Consider the following 21,418-nt stretch of genomic DNA (forward strand, 5'->3'; position numbering starts at 1 on the left):
TCGGTGAGTTATTTTGATGGAATGGCTGATGTCCGTCCGATATTTAACTTTATCGCTAATATCGGCCGATACCGATACCATGCCGATAATATTCTGCATCCCTAAGCCAGTCCATTTTTAATTTGATTTTACACTTTTGTTGTTCACTTTTATTGCTTTTAACGGTCTTGCCCCACCATTTTTTAGCTGATCTAGTAGCTTTCTTGTCTCTAAGTCCAAATACGAACATTGAGGTGACGGGGACTTGTAGGTTGCTTCAACCAGACTGTGGAACCAATTAGCTCAGGACTTGCGCTGACAAATTAGGATTTCATTGTTAAAAAAAGAAGAATGATTAAGTTGCACTTTATTAAGTCTTCCCAGGCCTGCCTGCATCCTGCATGGTAAAAAGCAGAGAAGGGTAGAGGGACACTAGAAAGTTCCTGGAGAAACTTTGATGGGGACTGCTACGCTACTGCCAACTTCAATTGTTGATTCGACAGTACTAAGTGTTGGGCTTCGCTCTCAGCTAGCACTATACCAAATTTCAGTTCAATATGGCAAAAATCAACAAGTTCTAGTCATTTAATTATTTTAAGCTATGGTGGCCATCTTAGATTTTTTATTTGGATTCAGTATGTGATGGGGAACATTTTCAACCACACCAAATTTCAGCTCCGTATGTGTAAAAACAGCTGAGGTAAATCCAATTTAATATAGCTTTGGCAGCCATCTTGAATTTTTTATGGGTTCCGGCAGGCGTTTTTAATGAGGAAAAAGGGCTTCTTTGTTTGCAAATTACATCACCATGGTAACTCAAAACGCCAATAAACGCAATAGCGCGCATCAAGGTGCCGAGCTGGTCGTTTTGATGTAACATTTTTGGGGGTACGAATTGCGGTTCGGGCCACATTAAAGTTGATAGAAGGGTAAGATATAAAGTTAAGAAACCCTTGTTAGGTGGATAATAATAGGTGCTGCCTTCCTAGGAAGTCCCAAATAATAAATGTTGTTTTTTTTAGTACGGAAAGTTCAATCTTGTGCAACTCCAGCACGTCTCGAGGCATTCATAAGAGAGTCAGAAACCTGTTGTCTCTTTGATCTTGTGTTTTCCCTTCAACTCAAAGCCTGTGGGAGATGCAAGATGTGCCGCCGGGATGGCGTTCGGTTCAACTCATTCTATTAATATTACAGCCGAAAAACCTGCAGGAACGGCTTGTTTACACAGAGGAGAAGTTTGTGTGCTCTGCCAAATCCTCGAACAAAAGATGCGCCATTTAGACGCTGGAAAGGATGGTTGTATTTGTATAGAGATTTAAGAGCTTTAAAAACGGTGAATGCTTTTGCACCGACTGCGCAAAAGAAAAGTAAGTGTGGTTGACAAACACGGTCAATATTAAAAGCAGAGATTTTATTATTGGTTTTATATTAAAACATAACTAGAGGTCTTTTCCCTTTAGAAATAACATTGAATAAATTGTATTTCTATTTTTTGCACAAGTCCAGGCGCTCCTTGGTGCATTCTTTGTCTCTGCTGTAGATCTCACTCATCTTTTCTGACCATGGAGACCAGGAGAGAAGAGAAAAGAAAAAGGAGCGAGCAACACTAACTCTCAACATTCCCAGAGATTATCAGCCATCTTAATCCAAGTGAAGCATCCATAAGTGTTCCAGTACATATATCACTTAATCATGTTTAAAATTGATTTTATGTGCCTAGCTTTAACTTTAAATCCTATCTAATTTCTAGCTTTTTTTTTTTTTCAAATCACTTTTCTTAAATGAACCTATTGAATCAGATATTCCCGCACAAAGCTGAAGCAGCTCCTGACAGCATCGTCACTATCCACACGTCACAGACAACTTCACCGCCTTGACAGGCTGCGAGTGTGAGAGATTATGAAAACAGCTCACCAGTGACAGAAGCGTTACGAGACGACGGTGCGTCCAAACAGTCTGTCGCCGTCAGCCGAAAAGCAGACGGCTAAAGGAGACGCATGTCAACACATGATGCTGTGATATGTGGGAACATGTTGACGTCTCCTCCCCTGCCTGGTCTCTGCAACGCTGACTGTGTGCGTCTGCTCGAGTTTTTATTAATCTGAAAACAAAAACGCCTCATAAACCATTTTATGGATTGTAATGAAACTATCATTGGATGCTAAAACGTATTGAAAACAGTGAAAATTTGCCAGATGTGGAGACAAACTTTGGTGTGGTAGTAGCTGAGAGTCATCATCAACTAGGCTCGTCGCGATAAACAATAAATCAATTAATCGCATGATAAATGAAAATTATCGACCTCGTTTTCATTTATCGGCTTTATCGTTTCTTTGTGCCTCTCTTTCTTCTAAAGTCACTGGATGACAAAAGGCTCAACTCCGGTGTTTTCACTGACCACTCCCTTTCTCTTTGAAATCTGTTTGAACCGTCTAAAATCGCGTTTGTGGATCGATAAAAGCCGCTAAGCTACGAGCTAAGCTAACAGGCCGACCTCGGGGAAAAAACTTCCGTCTTGTCGAAGCTCAAAAATTCACGGTTGGAACCCGTGCCTTCGTGTAAAAAGTTTTTCTTTGCAAACAGAAGCTGAGAACTTGTTTACCGATTTTTTTTATTAAAAGCTTTGTGTGAAAAATGCTACGCTAAAGAGCTCAAACCACACCGAGCGTCCACCGTTTTGAGAACCGAAAAAAAGGAAAGACAGCCCATGTCACATCAAGGGGCCTCCCTCCCATTTTTTCTTAAAGAGACACGCTGCTCGCTCCCTCACTATCCATCCTTCGGTTCAAACAGTCTTATACTGCCATCCGGTGGCCAAAAAATTACTACATGCAAAACAAATTCGATATTTAAATTTAAATAATAACTAATTGTGAAATCTCAAACAATATTATCGTTTATCGCAATAATTTCTGAGAAAATTCATCGCCCAGCAAAATTTGCTATCGTGACAGGCCTATCATCAACAGATACTCAGAGTGCTAACAGATCGCATGTTTAAACTTTTAGCATGTAAGGCGTCTTCCTTCAAGTGATGCCAGTTTTTATTTGTATTGTTTTCAACACCTGGCAAAGCTGTACGCAACATTTCTTTCTGATTTTCATGCACTTTTAACAAGATGCATTTAAAGTGTTAAGAGTTATTTACAGTTTTCCTTGAGTTTGGTGTAATTAATTAGTTCATGTTTTTTTTTCTGTTAAATCCCAGGGAGATCCCATGAAAATCAAAATATGTGTTGAGGACGATCTTTTCATGGCCAAATAGCAGCATGTGCTGCAGCTCTGCCGTTTTCATAAACCCTAATGTGTTTTTATGTTTACTCAGCCTCCGTTCCGTCCACAGTCTCCCCTGGTAGCTTGTTAAGAAACACTCACCCATCTGCTTCCCCTCCCGTTCCAGGTACGTGTCTGATTCTGGGTTGCATGATCTATCCCGACGGCTGGGACAGCGACGAGGTGAAACGGATGTGCGGCGAGCAGACGGACAAGTACACGCTGGGCGCCTGCTCGGTCCGCTGGGCCTACATCCTGGCCATCATGGGCATCATGGACGCGCTCATCCTCTCCTTCCTGGCCTTCGTTCTGGGCAACCGCCAAGACAACCTGATGTCCGAGGAGCTGCTGGGAGACAGTAAGACCAGTTAGCCAGGATTAATCACACACTCCAGGTGCTACTCACTGCACAAGAGCTTAGCTGTTGGAGTCAATCCTACTCGTTTGTTAGCAAAACATCTCACGAACCATCTGATGGAATCAGAACATAATGTTAAGTTCAGTTAATCATAGGCCTGTCACAATAAACAATAAATCGATTAATCAATTAATCGCATGATGAATGAAAATTATCGACCTCGTTTTCATTTATCGGCTTTATCGTTTCATCGCGTCTCTCTTTCTACTGAAGACACTGGATGAAAAAAGGCTCAACCACGGTGCTCTTCATCGACTCCCTTTCTCTTTAAAATCCATTTTAACGATCCAAAATCACGTTTTTGGATCGTTAAAAGCAGCTAAGCTGAGAAGCTAAGCTACGAGCTAAGCTAACAGGCCGATCTCGGGGATAAAAACCTCCGTCTTGTCAAAGCTACAAAATTCATGGTTGAAACCAGTGCCTTTGTGTACAAAGTTGTTTTTATCTGCAAAAAGAAGCTGAGAACGTGTTTACAGAGTTTTTTTTTTATTAAAAGCTTTGTGTGACATATGCTATGCTAAAGAGCTCAAACCACACCAAGCGTCCACCGTTTTGAGAACCGAAAAACAGGAACGAGAGACAGCCCACGTCACGTCAAGGGGCTTCCCTCCCATTTTTCTTAAAGAGACAAGCTGCTTGCTCCCTCACTATCCATCCTTCGGTTCAAACTGTCTTGTACTGCCATCCAGTAGTCGAAAAAAGGTACTACATGCAAAACAAATTAACCAACATTTTTTTCTTAAATTTGACATTAATTACCATTTTAAATTTCAAGCAATATTATTGTTTATCGCAATAATTTCTGAGACAATTCATCGCCCAGCAAAATTTGTTATCGTGACAGGCCTAGTTAATCAAAAGCTTATTTTTCTTTTGGCTTTGAAAGCAAAAAATGATTCAAACTGAAATCAGGACAAAGTCCAAACAAAGTTTTCTGCGTATTTAGGAAACATTAATTCTGTGACTTAAAGCCGCCCACATTTGTTTTCTGTTTAAGCTCAAAACAGTAATAATATTCTGCATCTTGCTGACATGAAGACCTTACGCCTGCTGCCAAACCTCATGCCCAGTCAGCAGCTGTATAATTAAAAATATCTATTTTTCTCCTCCAAAGTTCTTGATTTACAACAGATGAATGTTAAACACCACCTGCTTGGCTGCTTTTGCTTGCTTCTGTTGCAAATGAGATTGACACCTGTTCTCAAAAAGAAAACAATGTGGAAGGAGATGAAGAAGCAGCAACAGAACATGGGAAGAGAGAGAGAAAGATGGGCGTCCGAGAGGAAAACACACAAATAGCGGGGGTTAATTGAAGCCCGGGGATGCTGGACAGAGTCATGAATTACTAATGGCTGTTTACACAGCTTGCTGCCAGCCTGTCGAAATGAATCACAGCCACCGTATCAGCCGGGACACAGTTGTCTGTTGTATGAGCTGAGGATCTGAGAGGGAAAAGGCTGTAATAAACCAAAGGATCAGACAGGGCGGACAAGACAGAGGGGCAGAGAGGAGATAATGAGCCAAGGAAAGAGAGAGATATCAAAAGACACGACGCATAAGTAAAAATGGAAAATATATTCAAGTTTTATCTCATCACCCATGAATGTTGGACGTGACACCAACCTGTCCAAGGGACAGTAATGTCATGCATCTGCAGGGTTCAAATGTTGTTACAACACTGCCACCTGCTGGTTGTAAACTGTATTTACTCTCAAGCTTGACCTATTTCTTTGTTGTTGTTTTTTTTTTCTTCACCAGAAACTGGAAATAATGCAATATAAGTCCTGGAGAAGAACCACTTACAGGTCGGTATATGCTCAATAAATAAACAAACAAACTTTGACATTTGTTTGACGTTCATCAAAAAATATACAACAAAATAAAACTATAAAAGATGGAAACACATAGAAGTTTAAATGTGTTTGGTTTGTATTTATGGCAACTTAAGTGACGTAATTTAAAATCATTTTCAATTATTTCTTCTAAAAAATAAAATGCAATTATCCCCATGAATTTATAAGAATAAAAAGTTGAAAAGGTTAAAAAAAAATGATACATAGTAACTTCATTAGTTCACAAATGTGTCTAACTAGTTTAACATCACATTTAAAAAATAATCTAATTGTATGCAAACTTAATTAAATATGAAAACATTAATTAGTTTTACTTTTTTTTAATACAGTGTAAACATAAACATGACTTTTAAATGTTTTTCTTAACACACATCCATTTTTGATTTGTTTTCTTCTTGGAGTACTTTTACTAATTGAATTAATTACACACTAAGAATCTGTACTTTCTTTCTTACGGAGAGTAATATCTAAAGTTGGCAGCTAAAAAAAACCTCAAGGTTTATCAAAAAGCCATTTAAACCTCAGTGAAGAGTAATTTGTGTGAAAACAGTGCACTTAGGTAAATTTTAACGCTATATTTTAAGGCTTAGTCGTGCATTTGCTTAGTTTATCGGTAGTTGTGTACATTTTCAAACACAATTTTTTTTGTTGGTTTTGTTGTAAAACCATTAACTTACATATATGTCATTAAGAACAGGTATATTTCCAAACATAATCAAGATTGCAAAGGTAATCCCAGTGTATACATTGGGTTATACACATTATTTTACAAATTATAGACCAGTGTTCCTACTTTCAAAATTCTCTGTTCATAGTAAAACTCTACGTGGACAGGTTGGATTATTTTTAATGAGAAGCATCAGCTGTTGTTGGGTAGTCAATATGGATTTAGAGCAAACCGATAAACAACTATGTCACTATGTATAGATAGAAAAAAGTTTGCTGTAGAAGTATTTATCGATTTAAAGAAAGCTTTTGATTCTATAAATCTAATATACTGCTCAGTAAAATGGAAAGATATGGAATTAAGAGGGGTGGGATGGAATTGGTTAAAGAGCTACATTAGCAACAGTTTTGTGACGTTGAATGATTACAAATCAAACTGGAAATCATTTGTGGGGTGCCACAGGGGTCAGTGCTTAGACAAAAATTGTTTACGTACATGAATTATATTTTTAAAGTATCTAGACTTCTGAAATGGGTTATATTGGCAGATCTTGTTCTGGACACAATTTACAAAACCTAGTGGGTTTGGTTAAAATAGAATTAAACAAATTAAAAAATATGGTTTGATGGCAAAAAGTTATAATTTAATTTGAATAAAACTAAATTAGTGATATTTGGCAATCCAGAAATGGACGTACAAGTCCAACTCATACGTAAATACTGAAAGAGTATATGAAAATAAACTCTTGGGAGTAATTGTAGACAGTAAACTTTGTTGTAAATCACGTGTGAGAGCCAAATTAGCAAGGAACATTGCTGTGTTAGGCACAGAAAGACATTCTGGAACATGGAGAGTTGTATATCCTGCAATGTTCTCTTATATCTGGAGGTATGGGGAAATGCTTATAAAACAGCATTGCAGTCATGTATACTCCAAAAAAGGCAATTAGAATTAAACATAACGTGTACAGAGAACACACAAATGTATTATTTATAGTCTTGAGATTACAGATTTAGTTTAGAACCGTTCAAGTATTGTATAAAGCAGAAAGAAAAAATTCACTTCCTGGTAATATCCAGAAGATATTTAACAGAGGAGACTAAAAAGAAAATATATTTTTACAAAAGGCTACAAGCGTGAATTTAAAGAGCATTTAATTTTGTGGTGTGACTTGTTGACTGGTTTAGATGATGAAATCAAAAGAAGCAGATCTGTAGGTCAATTACAACAAGGTCAGGCTATAGAGCTGTGTAAGGGTTTAGGGTGGAGAGTGAAGGGTGATATAATTAAATTAATAATGCATTGTTGTAATCATACTGAAATTAATATATTTTGAATAAAAGGGCTAGATAAGCATGATTATGATTATCATATTGTTGTTACCTTTTTTCTTGTTTTATTTTTGACCAAAAAAAACTCATTAGCCCTGCTCAAGCTAGCTGTTAGCTTCCCCGCCAAAAAATAAATAAATAAAATCGTTAGTTTCTAGTTATTTTCCCTCAAACTGAGTTTTCATAAATATCCAGCATATTTATTCATTTTAAACGCAATAAATTAAATAAATAAACATTTAAATATTTGTCTTTACGTGCGCAGGTCTCGCATCCCGGATGTGACATCACTTCCGGATTCAGCTTCCACTTCCTGGTCCGTCTGGTTGGGATTGGATGAAGAGGCGATGTAGGGAATCAAAGCCCACCCTTTGTAAAATAGTCTTCCTCCTCCCCTCCAGGATCACACTGTCTCTTTATCTTTACTAAAACATGAAGAAGGCTGCTTGTAAGTACTTAAGAAGACACTTGTGTTAAATCACCCCAGGACACTGATAAGACAAAAAACACAAAGTGACCCACTCAGACTCGAATCAGAACAAATCAACCCACCTTTGATGGACATGGATAAAGACCTGAAGCACTCGAGGTCAAAGCTGTCGAGTCTTTTCCTCATCAAGTCAACAAACTCCTGTTTCCCCTTCACTGATGGGGGAGGACTGAAGAACTTGACTGGTTGGATAATCAAAGAACAGTGTTGTCTCGTTATAATTGGATATTTGATGTGAAAAATCAAAAGGTAGTTATCATTAGGGGTTTTTTCCTGGTAAAAACAAAGTGCACTAAATTGAATAACTTTTACAGATTCTATCTGTACAGCTTAATGTTGATTATGTCCGGTGTTTTGTCTGAACTTTGAAACGTTTTCTCTGAAATGTCAGCCATTACCAGTACATGCCAGTGTCTCGTTATGTGAAATTATAAAAAAAAATCTAACCAAAAAAGGTTTGAGAAAATAACTTGTAAAGTTTTTGTATGCCTGCATTTTTCACTAGTATATTTAAAAAATGCTCCCCCATTTAAGTTTTACTAAATTATACGCATAATTTATTTTATTTTGCTTAAAAATATATAAGCATAAAATGAATAAATCCACTTACAGTATGCCATTTTATTTTTCCTCCATGAATAAAGACGACTTTTCATTTTCAAAAACATGTTATTCAACACTAAAGCTGCCGAGTTGTGCTAATTTCTCGATGTCTTTGAATTTTAGGTGCTAAAACTCGAGCAACAATTGTTGAAATGAACGTTCTTATCAAAAGGCACGGTGGAATAGCATGTCTCATTCTCCACTTTTGTCATTGTTTGATTTATAAGAATATTACTGCAAAATATGTCTGCATTTCTCTACCTGTGAGGCTACATCAAAACACTGATGGTTGAATTTACGCAGCTATCAGTGTCGGAACAATTTCACAAAATAAACCACGAATCAAAAAAGTTTTTCAACCTTTCCCAGTTAAAGCTCTTTATTTTTCTTATTCAAATAACATCTGTCCGATTTTGAAAGTTTGACATTTTTGCTCCTGGTTTAAGCCTAGTAATAGTGTAAAATCATTTTTTGTATGGTCTGAACAGATAGCTTTGATTTAGGGGGAAAGGAAGTCGACACTGCCATTTGCTATTTAAAAGAATAAAAAAATGCAACAATGTGCTGTTTTTCATGATTTGTGCTGGATAAAAAAAAAATATATATATATATCCTTGTGTACATTTCAGACCGCAGAGTTGCAAAGTGAAGCAAAAACTACTGAACACTGATGAGTTTTTACTGTTTTCTCTGAGATAAAAGCCATGACAAGTGGTATAAAACTGTCATTACAGTGATTTTATTATAATGAACCATGAAAATAGCCAACCAGTGCAGTGTCTGTGAGTCTCTCTCCTCCACACGAACATACACTCACACACACACAAATAAAAAAAATAGACAAAAGTTGAATAGTCAATGGGGGGAAACGAAATAAAAATAATGCTACAGTCACAGAAACATTCAGCTTTGCCAAGAAGAGCGTTCATATTTACAACCATATTTCAAAATGGGATGGGAGCGAATTGTACAAGCGTAGAAAAGAAAAGCAAATATTTACAACCTGTTTCTGGTGAAAGCTGAAGTAACCACCTATACATTAAATTACACTTTCTACAAATAACCATTGATATTCAAAAATAAACCGCTAATATCCTACTTATGGGTGAGACCAGTCTGTCTGCCTCAGAAGACTACAAACACTCGATACACAAACTCTCTCACACACATGCACGCACACGAGCGCGCCCTCCTGAGGCAGAGAGGCGGGCACCCCGAAATGGATCTTTCCTGAATCTGCAGCAGTGAACAGATATTTGTTGTTAGACAGAGGATTAAAAAAAATAATTGTTTTTTTTTTTCTATACAAAAAGCTTTCTCTTTGCTATAATGAGCCACTAGAATAAAACGTTAACTTGTGTACAGGAGCAGACGACAGACGAGTAGGTATAAGGAGTAACTGATTTAAAAAAGGAGACAGGGAGGCTGGAATGTCCACTTTTAAACAAAGTGTAGGTCTTAACATGGGATTCCAAACGATACAGATTTCCTCTATCTTAGAAAGGATATTGTAAAAAACAAAACATATGGAGGCCAGAGAGAGGGCTATGAGCACCGGAGGGGGGGGGGGTCCATCTTCATTTCCTACAGTTTGTCTTGAAGATCCTTTTACCGTCTGTTTTCCTCGTTTTCTGTATTTTTCTTTTAAGTACCCATCCATCCCACAATCAGCTGTTTTTCCACTGGCCGTGTTGTGTTCAGGTACATAGAAAACTTATCTACAGCTTATGGTACACGCCCCTCTCAGACAGAGTTCTCAAGGGCTGAATAGGTGGGGGGGTGTCAATGCCACCCAGTGCTCAGGTACCCCGAGCTGTGGAATGGGGTCGAGGATGCAGGAGCTCCACGAGTCCCAGAAGGCATCTGGGGGGCAGTGGCCTGTGCCTGGCCTTGTTGAGTCTGTTGTGGTGGAGGCGGGGGAGGGGGAGGCAGTCCAGTCTGCTGAAGGGGTGGGGGGTACGTAGATGGGGGTACTGAAGCAGTCGCTGCAGCACCGGGGTGCATCAACGTCGGCTGAAACCCCCCTAAGTTCTGATAGTGGTGGGGCTGAAGCGGGGTGTTAGACGAGGGGGCAGGGGGCGGTGGGGGAGGAGGTGGGGGAGGGGTGAGGGACATAAGGGTGCTGCCAGTGGGAGGAGGCTGCTGCTGTTGCTGGGAGGTCTGTCCTTGCAGGGGCAAAGGTGGAGGTGGGGCGGTAGTCAGAATGAGCTGATGCTGCTGGAGGGGAGGGGGCTGCAGGTTGACGTGCAGCAGGGTAGGACCGGGCATGGGGTGCGGGGGAGGAGGGGGAGGAGGAGGGGGAGCAGCAGAAGTCTGATAGTGAACGCTGTGGGGCAGAGTCTGCATCAAGGGCTGAGAACACGGCACATAGGGCGGTGTGACGGCAGGTTTAAATCCCTGGAAGGGTCCGGCAGGGGAGGGGCTCTGACCAGGGAAATAGGCTGCAGAGACAGGCTGTCCCGGTGGAGGAGGGGGAGGTGGTGGGGGTGCGCTTTGTGTGTTGTACTGGGGAAAAGGAGCAGGGCCGGGCTGAGCCGGAGGCTGGTTTTGAGGCTGGTTTGAAAACAGCACCCTCTGGCCTCGATAGGGCGACCCCTGAGGCTGAGGTTTGGGGGAGTGGAGGAGGGAGGATCCTGGGTAATGGACAGGAGAAGAGGGTAACGGGGTGGGGTGCAGCTTTGTGGGGGTCAGAGGGGCAGGTTTGGGTCCTGTGGGCTTGTTTAGCGGCTGGCTGTTTGGATTCGGCACCCAGGATTGACCTTCGCCGTCTTCTTCGTTTGCTGGTCGACAGGAAGGCTGAGAGAGAGGACCAGGAGAGCAGGGCTGTTGAGGAAGGAATGGACAGCCGACATTAGTTTCACTTGAAAACAGCAACTACAAACAAGATTTGTTTACAAAGACATTTTTCATCCTTCCAGCCCACCAAAACAAAATAACATTTCATGGAAACAAAAAAACTTTTGCCTTTGATAATGTAAAAGATGGTCTCCACTTTTATCATGAGAAATTCAGAGTCTCTTTCTTTGTATACCGTATTTTCCACCATAAACGTCGCACCGCTCTGTAAGTCACATCAGTCCAAAAATGTCTAATAAAAGTGGAAAAATCCATAAATAAGTTGCTTTGCTGTATAAGTTGCATCTATTATGCGTCACCGCTGACAACCCGGAAACGTGGGCCGGTGTTGTGACAAAATCGATTGGTTGCCTAATGGCGACCACGGGAGTGTGCACCGGAGGACTTTAACAAGATTAACACTTAAAAACAATTATTTGTTTGCTCGACATTATAGCAAAGGTGTGTCTCAATCTAACTTTTACTTAATAAATGCACTTTAACGGTCAAATTATCTGCATTTCGCCGGGGCGGTGCAGCAAAATGAAGCTGACGGTTGCTCCAGACGAGCTGGACGAAGGTAGCAGTCCATGGCAAGCCGATTGTGTCATTATAGCCACTTTTACCTATTACATAACACAACGGCATGCCATACAACTTCAGTGCTATCTACCGGCTGAAAATGGTTGTGTTCAATATTTTCACTCAAAATTAATGAAAATGGTCATATCTCAGCCAAAAACTGGTTTATAAATATGGGGAAAAAAAACATAAGTCGCTTTGGTGTATAAGTCGCAGGACAGCAAATTATGCAAAAAACTGCAACTTATAGACCAAAAAATACAGTATCTAAAAACTGCCAAGAAATGTGAGCAGTTCATTAGAGATCTTTAATTTATAATGCAACATCATTTAGATGCTGCATTTTTAAAACACTTAATGAGCTGCGTTTTCTGTATATTTTGCAGTTCTGGACCAGTTTCAATATAGAAGGAGCAGAAATGGATCTTTTGGTTGTAAAGGTTACACCTGGAGTGTTAAAATGCATCCAGATGTGTTCGTTCGGGTCACTTACTGTGTGGGTTGGGGTTTTCTGAAGACTTGGAGAAGCACACTCTCTCGGTGCAGTCGTGTCGCCGCCTTCTGTCTCACCATCTAGTTACAAAAGTATAATATCATGAAGATGTACAGATTCTGGTCTTTTTTAAATAAGCTCTTTATTCTCACCTGCGTCTTTATCTTTGCTGAGCAGCAGAGCTCTGTGATAGCTGCGTTCTCTCGCCTGTTCTACAGAAGTTGATGACATCCTAAAAATAAACATTTGAAAGAACAGTTAACAATCTATGCTCTTGGTTCATTTAATAGTGAAAGCTACTAAAAAGTTTATTCAACAAAGGAACCAAAACATTTTGATGTTGTTTCATATCTGACAGCACGTACCACTGTCCTTCTCCTCCCTCCTTCTCTCCAGCTGCCTCCCTCTCCTCGTTCGTCTGAGGCTCATTTACGGTGGCGTTACTGGGAGCTGTGGGAGCAGGAGGTAAAGGAGGCTCGCTGGTCGATTCTAGCGCGACAGGAAAGGCGTCCACGGTCAAAGGCGGCACGGTGGAAACGGGGGAGCTGCACTCGGTCTTGGAACCGCTGCGACGAGCTTCTCTCTGTCGCTTTCGGTACTCAAGCAGGGAAACCTGGGGAGACGGAACAATGTCATGGTCGTTTCAACATTTCCAGAATTCGATGCAGTTATGTTAGTGCAGTTAACCTTAGGAAGAAAAAACGAGCTGATGTTGAGCTGCAATTTGACTTGTGAGCAAAGTGCACAGTCATGTTTAAACAGTGGAGGGCAGGGTTTGAACAGCTAACTCCACGTGTCTGTTCAGGCCCAATGTAACAACATTTAATCCACTTTGACAAAATGGAAAAACATGTTTAAGACTTAATCCATAAGATTTATCATTCAAGTTCAAATGCAAAAATGAGATTTGTTATGGAACCTACCTAATTATGAAAAAAATATTTTCTCTTCGTTTTATAACCTTTTTTTGCTCAAATAATTCCTAAATATTAATATTCACTCACATGTAAAGAATAAAGTCCACTTTTCAAAGATGAAACCTCACCTTTTTCTTTTGTGGAGGGTTCTGTGCCGACCCTCCATCACAGCTGCCGTCTCCGTTCAGTGAACGCGAGAAGGTGAGTACAGTCCCCTCATCAGAGGAGCAGGGGTAAAAGAGCTGTCCCTGGGCTTCATTAAACGGAGGCTGAGAGCCAGCCAGTGACCCTGTTCCTGCTGCGGGCCCAGCTGAGGGCTCAGGCCTAAAGGGAGCTGCCAGGGGCTCCAGGGTATGAGAGGGGGTGAGGTCTCTTAAGTTTGAGTTGACTGGAGAGAAGTTCAGGCCAGCTGGTCCAGTCGGGCCTCTGTCCGGGCTTTTGATCCACCCAGAATAAGAGGAAGCGCACGTTTCTACACTTAAAGAAGTCTCGCTTGCAGTTTCTAGGATCCCACCATCTGTTCTGTCCTCTTCGGAGTCCACCAACTCACTAGATGGAAGCTGTGGACTCTCTGAAACAGACACCTTGACTTCTGTTGAGACTCCATCTGAACTGGGAGCTCTGACGCTGGGAGAGGAAACCAATGACGGAGGACGATCAGCCTGGAAAATAAGAAAAGGAGCAACCACAGGTGAGAACTTTAATCACCTCATCTCATGTGTTAAATGTGACAAGGAACAGCTATAATGTACAACGGCTTAAACATTTTCAAAAATACGCTCATATCATTTTGGATTCTTTGTGTATTTAAAATTTTAATCCTTTAAAAGAACTGAGGGAATAGGAGAGCCCAAACACTCACAAAAACAATAATAGTGTCATGAACCATTTCCAAAATTACAACTAGTGCAAGAAATCAAAATACAATGACTATCTCACCTCTTGCACACATGGTTTCCGTGCAACCTCCGGTGAATTGTCTTCTGAAGATTCACTCTGCAAAATGCACATAATTAATGTTTTTCTTTCATACAAGAAGAAAAGAAAATCAATTAATACCTTAAAACAAGGACGCTTTAAACAACTTTACCTCCTGAGGTGCAATACATATGTTAGCCGGGGTGCTGGGCAAGGGCTCTGTATTCTGCTCCTCTGTTCGGGGACGAGGTGGGGTGGACAGTAAGGTGGGCGTTCCAGGCGTCTCGGACTGATCCGTCCGGGTGGGTGTGGCACAGGGGGAACCGTAGGGTGTTGAGCTCTCAGATATGCAGGCATCTAATGGGCTCAAACGCCGTTTTTTCAAAGGAGTGGGCAATTCTGACGGAAACAAAAACGCGTGCTCTGTCACACAATTTGTCTGAAAAAGGCTAACTAACTTTAAGGTTATCTGAAATGTCTTGATTTTTTATATTTAAAAACAACTATTTTAGTTAAAGATTCTGTACTTGTGATTTGCATCATAAAAGTTGAATAGATTATAGATTTATGTTGGGATTATAAAGACAGGAAAATCTTAAAATTTCCTAAATGGTTCAAAACATCTGCAACGTTTGTTTGTGTTTAAACTCAGACAGGCATCTCATGAAGACCTACCTGGTACTGAACAAGCGCCGTTGTAAAGGACTGGACTGTCTGAGTCACCGTTAATAGAGGGGCTGAGGGGGCCATCGCTGGCCATTAGAAGGCTAGGTCGTCTGGCTGGGCTGGTAGACCCCTCCTCCTCTAAGGCCTGCTTCAACCATCGCTGAAAAAAAAAACAAAAACACCCACACAAGTTCAGTAACCTTAGGTCCAGTCAAGCCAAAATTGATAGTCATGAAATGAGGGCAAACCTAGCTGTGTTTTATTCATTAAAGACTGAAAATAAAACTTTACAAAGCTGGAACTGGTACCTTCTTGCAGGAGCCAGTGGTCGTCGGCGTTTCTGGCAGCTCTCGAGAGCGTCGTCTCCCTGTTGGTACTCCAGGTGTGGTGGGGCTACGGTTTGCCAGGAAGGGGGACGAGAATCGGACGTAGTGTTTGGGTGTGCTGTAGACTTGCGGAGAACAGGTCATGCCTGGTAAGGCATTTAGCTGCGTGGCGAGCACTTCAGGGTCGCTGCTTATTCTCAGCGGCCTCTCTGGGGCTGGTTCTGGTGTCTGTACTGCACCACGGTCCTGCTGTTTCTCCCCCACCCACTCACTCATAACGACCTGTTTGAGGAAAGATTGTTAATACTTAAATAATCTAAAGGGTTTTATATTGCTTTGTCAAACAAATCTACTCATTTGGTTAATCACATTATCATTTAGAAGTAGATATATATTTTTTTATTTATTGTTGATGTAAAATCTGAAGTGCACATATCGGTTTCCTTCTGAGTTTAAACGGAGCCTGAACCTTTTTTGTTTTGAAGGTCTTGCTCCCTGTGCGGTTCCTCTCAGGAGCAGGTGAGCTGCTGTGTGGGGGGCTGCTGTCTGGGACGTGTGAAGGGAAGGTCTCTGGCTCTGGTGCTGAAGGAGTCTCTCCTTCGGGGGCTTCACTGCTCAGAGGCTCTATAGCGGTTTCAGCTGGAGAACTAGGAGTCAAGTCGGAACAGGTGCTGATGGTGCGTGCTCTCCGACGCTGCTGGCCTATGTGAGTCCGGCTCCTTGAGAAACTTTTCCTGTTTCGTGATGGTTTCACCTTGGCCGGCTTCAGTCCTGGCTCCTCCTTTATTTCAAGTGGCAACTAAAAAAAAGACAACTTTGTATGTCAGATGCTCTAAATAACATTAGGTTTATAATCTTGTTAATGTTTACCTCTATTATTTGTCATAGACGAGCAAAGTGCAAGTGCTTTGACAAAGAGCATAATGGATTTGTTTGTTTTGCGCTTCCCTGCTCTCACCTGCATGACAGCTGGAGAATCTGCTGTTTCGGGTGTGGCAGGAGGTTCCTCCTTAATGTCACCGCGGGCTCCAACTTCTGTCTTTGTGCTGCCGATTCTCTCCAGGGCCTGCTCCCTGCGTTTCTCTCTCTTCTCCATTCTGGCAAAAGCTTGAAGAATGGCCTCCATCTTCCTCTCTTCTCGCGTCTACAGAGGGTCAGATGCGGAGATGGGAGGAGGGGTGAAGAGACAGGCGCAATTACGGTATTAGTCTCTAAAGAGGCCTGGAAGTTGCCCAGGTCTACACAGCATCAAGCAATTCTAATGCTGTGAAGATGCAAATGCAGACAGGTGAAGAAAGAAGCAACAACAAATAAAGAAGTAAAAGTTGTGTTGCAGATGTCGAATGTAAAAATGAGATAGAATAATAAAAAGCCATGTTGAGAATAAATATGACTTAGGAAACTATTGCAGTGCTAGCCTGATACAAAGGTTATTAACAAATAAAAGAGGTAAAACCAGTTTAGAAGGCATCTGCTGGTGGCTGCAGACAGCACGGCTTCGCTCAAAACCTCAAGACCAGTGTTTTTTTTTACAAGGAGTTTGCTTCTGCTGCACCTTTCTACTACTACCGACATGAAATATAGCACTGACTGACTGCGAGGGAACTATTTTCCATATTCTAAATGCACTTTCAGTATTTATCCTAAAGACTTCTTGAACATTTTAATTTCCTCCAAAGTGCATTTATGTGTTCACATGGTGCCAGCGGGACCATGATGCTAAAAGTTAACCTCACTGTCATCAGAACCACTCTGTCAATAGGACCATGCGGCTGTAGAATTATTTCTTTTTCACTTTTGGCATAATTTTTCTGTATTTTTGTTGCATGCTTTGAATAAATCCCAGTTTACGTTAGTTTTGGGGTCGGCTCCGAGCCCGACTCCGCTCGCTCTGCCGCTGTTGTTCGGTGTATTGTTTTGCATTATTAGTGACTGGCATTTATCTTAGTTTATATCTTAGATCCTTATTTACCGTTTCTTTTTTACACTTTATATTTTTGCTATTGTTGGACGTAACTGGGACCCTGAGTACACAATTTCGTTCCACCTCATGTACCACATGTGATGCGAATGACAATAAAGAACCTTGAATCACTGAACATAAACAAAACATCCAGAATTACCACTATTCTAACCTGCTGTGATGGACAGGTCAGCTACTATCAATATTTTCTAGCAAGAAAAAATAAAAAAGATATATCTAAAACAGAGTTACATATTTTCCACAACCTCCAACAAGGCCAATTAAAAATACAGAAGCTCTTCACTGCATCAAATAAATTATTTTTGGCTGTAAAAAAAAATTGCTGCAGTACTTTTCCAATGGCAAGCTGCTATGCATTTATAAGCTAAGACCTAAATAGTGACCATGTTTAAGTCAGGATTTGTTTGTAAATTACCATAATACAAACTTCATTTCAAAATCTCCTGGGAGGAATTTGGCAAGTAAAGTGATGAAATGTTTACATCCAGTCACAAAAAAACAACATTTAGACTGCATGTCCAAGTTAAAGGAGGTTCAAAAATCTGTTCAATATAATAGATTTAGCAAGAGCTAAACAACGAGCTAACAGACACCAGTATCTGTCCTGCACCTTGTTGCAGCCTGGATTATCAACATCCACAATCATCTGCTACGCTGGCGACCATCAGTGTGTGAATGCATGCTTCTTTGCTCCGGCACCAGATCACCCTTCGGAATCCCCTCTCTACAGAAAAAGACTTATTAGATCTCCCAAAGTCAACACAGCCCTAGCAACAGCTCTGCAACTTTCGTCTATCCGTCTTTGTAGCTGATTAGCTGAACTGTATGTTGCCCAAAGACGAATAAGCATTTACACCTTGGATCCACTGTGTGCAATGAAGCTGACTGCAGGGTAATTTCGAGTGTGTGTGTGTGTGTGTGTGTTTCAGTGCATCAAGCTTGTCTGCGTGCATGAGCCCATCTCTCAAGGACATGAGAGAAGAGTGTCTGATCCAATGATGGGCCATTTCAAACTCCTGTTTGCAATGAAGGGTAAGGAGAGCTGCAGTAAAACTTTAATACAAACATGTTAGGGGACTGTTTAAGCTTGCATTGAAACATAAAACCAGTTCTGCTTCTGTGATAGTAGGAGGTTGATTCTTATTAGCCCATTATTCTGCAGATTAATGAAAAGAAAACAAAACGATGAAAATAAACGTCGATGCTCAACGACAAACAAGCACAAAGTGTCAGTGCAGCAGGAGAGATTAATCACAGTTCAAGGAATGCAGAATATTAAGAATACAAAAAAACAGAACAAAACAGCAACAGGTGCAGTGACAGAGGTGGGAGTCCTAGCAGTGATGAATGATGAAGAGGAGGCTAGATTGATTGGAGAGAAGTAGAGAAAAGCTGCTCCTATCCAAGCCCTTAGACAAATATTTAAATCGGCACCAAGAGGAATAGAATGGTTTGATTTGTCCTTGTCTGCTGGGTGGTAGCATAGCAAAAGAAAAAGCTGTAGCCCCTAACTTGGTACACTTACCATCTTCCTCTTCCTCTCTGCAATCTGCTCCTCTGACTCCATCTCTACTTCATTGCTAATGGAGGTTTTGTCTTCTAGATCCTCAAATAACTCGGGATCCTGTAAGAGGAGGGGAGAGCCGAGTATGGCGCTTTCATCATGGCTGATAATTCAGTCTGATTACAGACTAGACGATAACGGGAAATTGAGGAGAGGTAAAAAAAAAAATTAAAAAGTAGGGGGAGTGGGGATGCTAAGGGAGTAAGCTGTCCATAATAATCATTCTGAACAAAACAAAGAACTAAAACAAAGCTTTTTGGGTAATCTGTTGGACAACACTTACATTCCTGGATGTTTACACCAGTTCCTTACAAAGCTTAGGCCATGTGATAAATTAGAGGAGTTTGGTAACAATCAAGCCCTATCTTTCTGAACTCAACCTTCTCAATGAGTCTTTATAAGTATTTGTGAGGTACAAGAAACACCGTTCACCTTGGCGGTTATGCACTACAGTCAGAAAAGTGGCGCTAAAGTGTCCTGTGGGATCAAATCCAGATTCTGGCACCAATATTTGTAGCATAGAGGGACGCATGTGAATACATATAGGGAGGATGGGGAAAATGGAATTCAACAGGATGCATATAAAAATGGTGAGTAACAATGGGAAAACACATGCAAAGATTGTTACAAACAAAACTGGAAGAATGGAGCATGGAGGGGACTATTGTAACAGAAATAGTGTAACATGTAAAGAGTCCAGAGTCAAACAAAAGTAATGAGTTAATTTTATACAGGTAATAAACTTACCTGGTTGTTTGAGATGGAGAGGCGAAGAGGAGAGAGTTTCCTCTGTTTGCCGTCACATATGCTTTTTCCCTTCCCCTCTCCATCTAAAGCCATGTTTTGGTTCTGGGCTTGGTCATCCCGGACAGAATCCTTGCGACTCCCTCTGCGTCTGCCTCCAGAACTTAAGTTCTCAGTGGGCTCTTGGTTGTGCTTCAGCACCGGGCATTCTGGGTTCCCCTTCACACAGGCACAGTCCACCTTGTATTTACTAAAAATTTAAAAAAAAATTAAAAAGATGGAGAATAAAACTATTTGCATCTGTGGTTTGGCATTTTGTTTGCAAAGTTTACTACGTTTAACTCACCAGTTGCAATAGTCGAAATCAAACCCAATTGTGATCTCTGTGCCTTTTGCGATGGGCCTCAGTGAATAAATGTATAAATGTAGCATGCCATCTTCAATGACATGCCGTACCTGAGAGAGCAAGGAATTATTAAAAATAAATAAATAAAATAAGTACTTTGTAACTGTATTGCGTTAGTTAAAAACAGTGCCGACAGGTGAACATACTTCAGAATTTGGGATGCAAGAACGTCGAATGAAACGCGCTTCGTTGCCAAAGCTGCGAGCGTCTACGCACATCTCCACCCCGTCAAACTTTGAATAAAATAACACAAATGGGTATGGCCTGCAAAGAAAAAGAGGTCAACGTAAAATTAGGAAACGAGTTGCATAAAATGCCACAACTACACTGTATCAAACTGAATCAATGAAAAAATAAAAAAGAAAGAAGAAGATATAAAGCTAATGAAAGATTAAGAAAAATGTTTCTGACGAGGCCCCTGACCTCTTGAAGAAGTAGCCGTTGGCCTCAAACTGCTGTCGAAGCATAAACTTTCCCCTGTACTCAATGATGAGGGAGTCTGGAGCCAAGTCTCGCACTGCCTTGAGGATTTTCTTGTTCTTTTGAATTTGACTCTAGATAAAAAATAACAATTAAAAAAAAAACAAAAAAAAACAGAAAATCAAACATGTCATAAGGAAAAACCCAGAGCATGCACCGATAAAATTATAAACCCACAAAAAACTAGTGCTGTATGGTAGTAGCATAAAAACGTGGGGAAGACATAATTTTTTTTATTTTTTACAAGGTTGTGCTATGGTTTATACCTCTACTGGGGGTTTGAAAGAAGCAGGGTGCGTGTTGTATGCCAGGCTCTTGCCGTCGCCTTGCTCTTTAACACGCAACAGGACCTGAACGTCTTCGCTGTACTGATTGCTGCTGGCTTCCTCGTAACGCTCCATCCATGTCTTCATTTTATTCTCCCACAGAGATGAGTGCTCAATTGGCTCCTGCTCTGGAGCTGCACCCTGGAAAAAAAAAAAAAACAGAACAGCTATTGCTTACACTGCAAGCTTTAATAGATGATTTTAAAGGTCTTGACGAACAGCAGCTGTGTGTTGCTTCTGCCAGTTTACCTTTACTCTGGAGGACTTTCTGGATCCCTCTCTGAAGGCCTGCATGGAGAGTAATCAAATTTAAAACATTACGTAAAAATAACTTAGAATTATGCACTATTATTATAACTGAATGAGTCAAAAATGACCTTTTTCGCTCGGACAGAGGATGCTGGAGGATCTTTTTCGCCACTTTTTTTACGCTTCTTATCAGTCTGCTTATTGCCAAGGCGCCCAGTTGTCAGGGTGATGGTGGTCGGTGTGTGTTGGAAGGTGGAGTAGAGCTCTAGTGGAACCTCATCTCCACTCTCTGTAGCGCTGGTGTCCCCATCTGA

The 21,418-nt window shown here is 40.9% G+C and overlaps 2 protein-coding genes across 2 annotated transcripts in view; one reads left to right on the forward strand and one right to left on the reverse strand.

Annotated features, from left to right (window-relative positions):
* The window catches only part of lhfpl3 (LHFPL tetraspan subfamily member 3), a 43,324-nt gene extending 35,256 nt beyond the window's left edge, over positions 1 to 8,068 (forward strand). Inside the window, exons 2-4 of the mRNA XM_037695842.1 lie at positions 3,380 to 3,610; positions 5,429 to 5,475; positions 7,787 to 8,068. Of these exons, the coding sequence (XP_037551770.1) occupies positions 3,380 to 3,610; positions 5,429 to 5,451 (254 nt within the window). The 3' untranslated portion in view covers positions 5,452 to 5,475; positions 7,787 to 8,068. The remainder of the gene's footprint in view (positions 1 to 3,379; positions 3,611 to 5,428; positions 5,476 to 7,786) is intronic.
* A 1,314-nt stretch (positions 8,069 to 9,382) lies between these two features.
* The window catches only part of kmt2e (lysine (K)-specific methyltransferase 2E), a 28,975-nt gene continuing 16,939 nt past the window's right edge, over positions 9,383 to 21,418 (reverse strand). Inside the window, 20 exon segments of the mRNA XM_037695840.1 lie at positions 9,383 to 10,666; positions 10,669 to 11,437; positions 12,525 to 12,604; positions 12,677 to 12,756; positions 12,890 to 13,137; positions 13,570 to 14,103; positions 14,381 to 14,437; positions 14,532 to 14,758; positions 15,035 to 15,185; positions 15,334 to 15,633; positions 15,821 to 16,150; positions 16,310 to 16,495; positions 18,861 to 18,959; positions 19,647 to 19,893; positions 19,990 to 20,099; positions 20,196 to 20,313; positions 20,473 to 20,603; positions 20,796 to 20,996; positions 21,105 to 21,143; positions 21,233 to 21,414. Of these exon segments, the coding sequence (XP_037551768.1) occupies positions 10,371 to 10,666; positions 10,669 to 11,437; positions 12,525 to 12,604; positions 12,677 to 12,756; positions 12,890 to 13,137; positions 13,570 to 14,103; positions 14,381 to 14,437; positions 14,532 to 14,758; positions 15,035 to 15,185; positions 15,334 to 15,633; positions 15,821 to 16,150; positions 16,310 to 16,495; positions 18,861 to 18,959; positions 19,647 to 19,893; positions 19,990 to 20,099; positions 20,196 to 20,313; positions 20,473 to 20,603; positions 20,796 to 20,996; positions 21,105 to 21,143; positions 21,233 to 21,414 (4,385 nt within the window). The 3' untranslated portion in view covers positions 9,383 to 10,370.

This window comes from Nematolebias whitei, chromosome 22 (assembly GCF_014905685.2).
Source record: "Nematolebias whitei isolate Nwh7 chromosome 22, NemWhi1, whole genome shotgun sequence".
Lineage (NCBI taxonomy): Eukaryota > Metazoa > Chordata > Actinopteri > Cyprinodontiformes > Rivulidae > Nematolebias > Nematolebias whitei.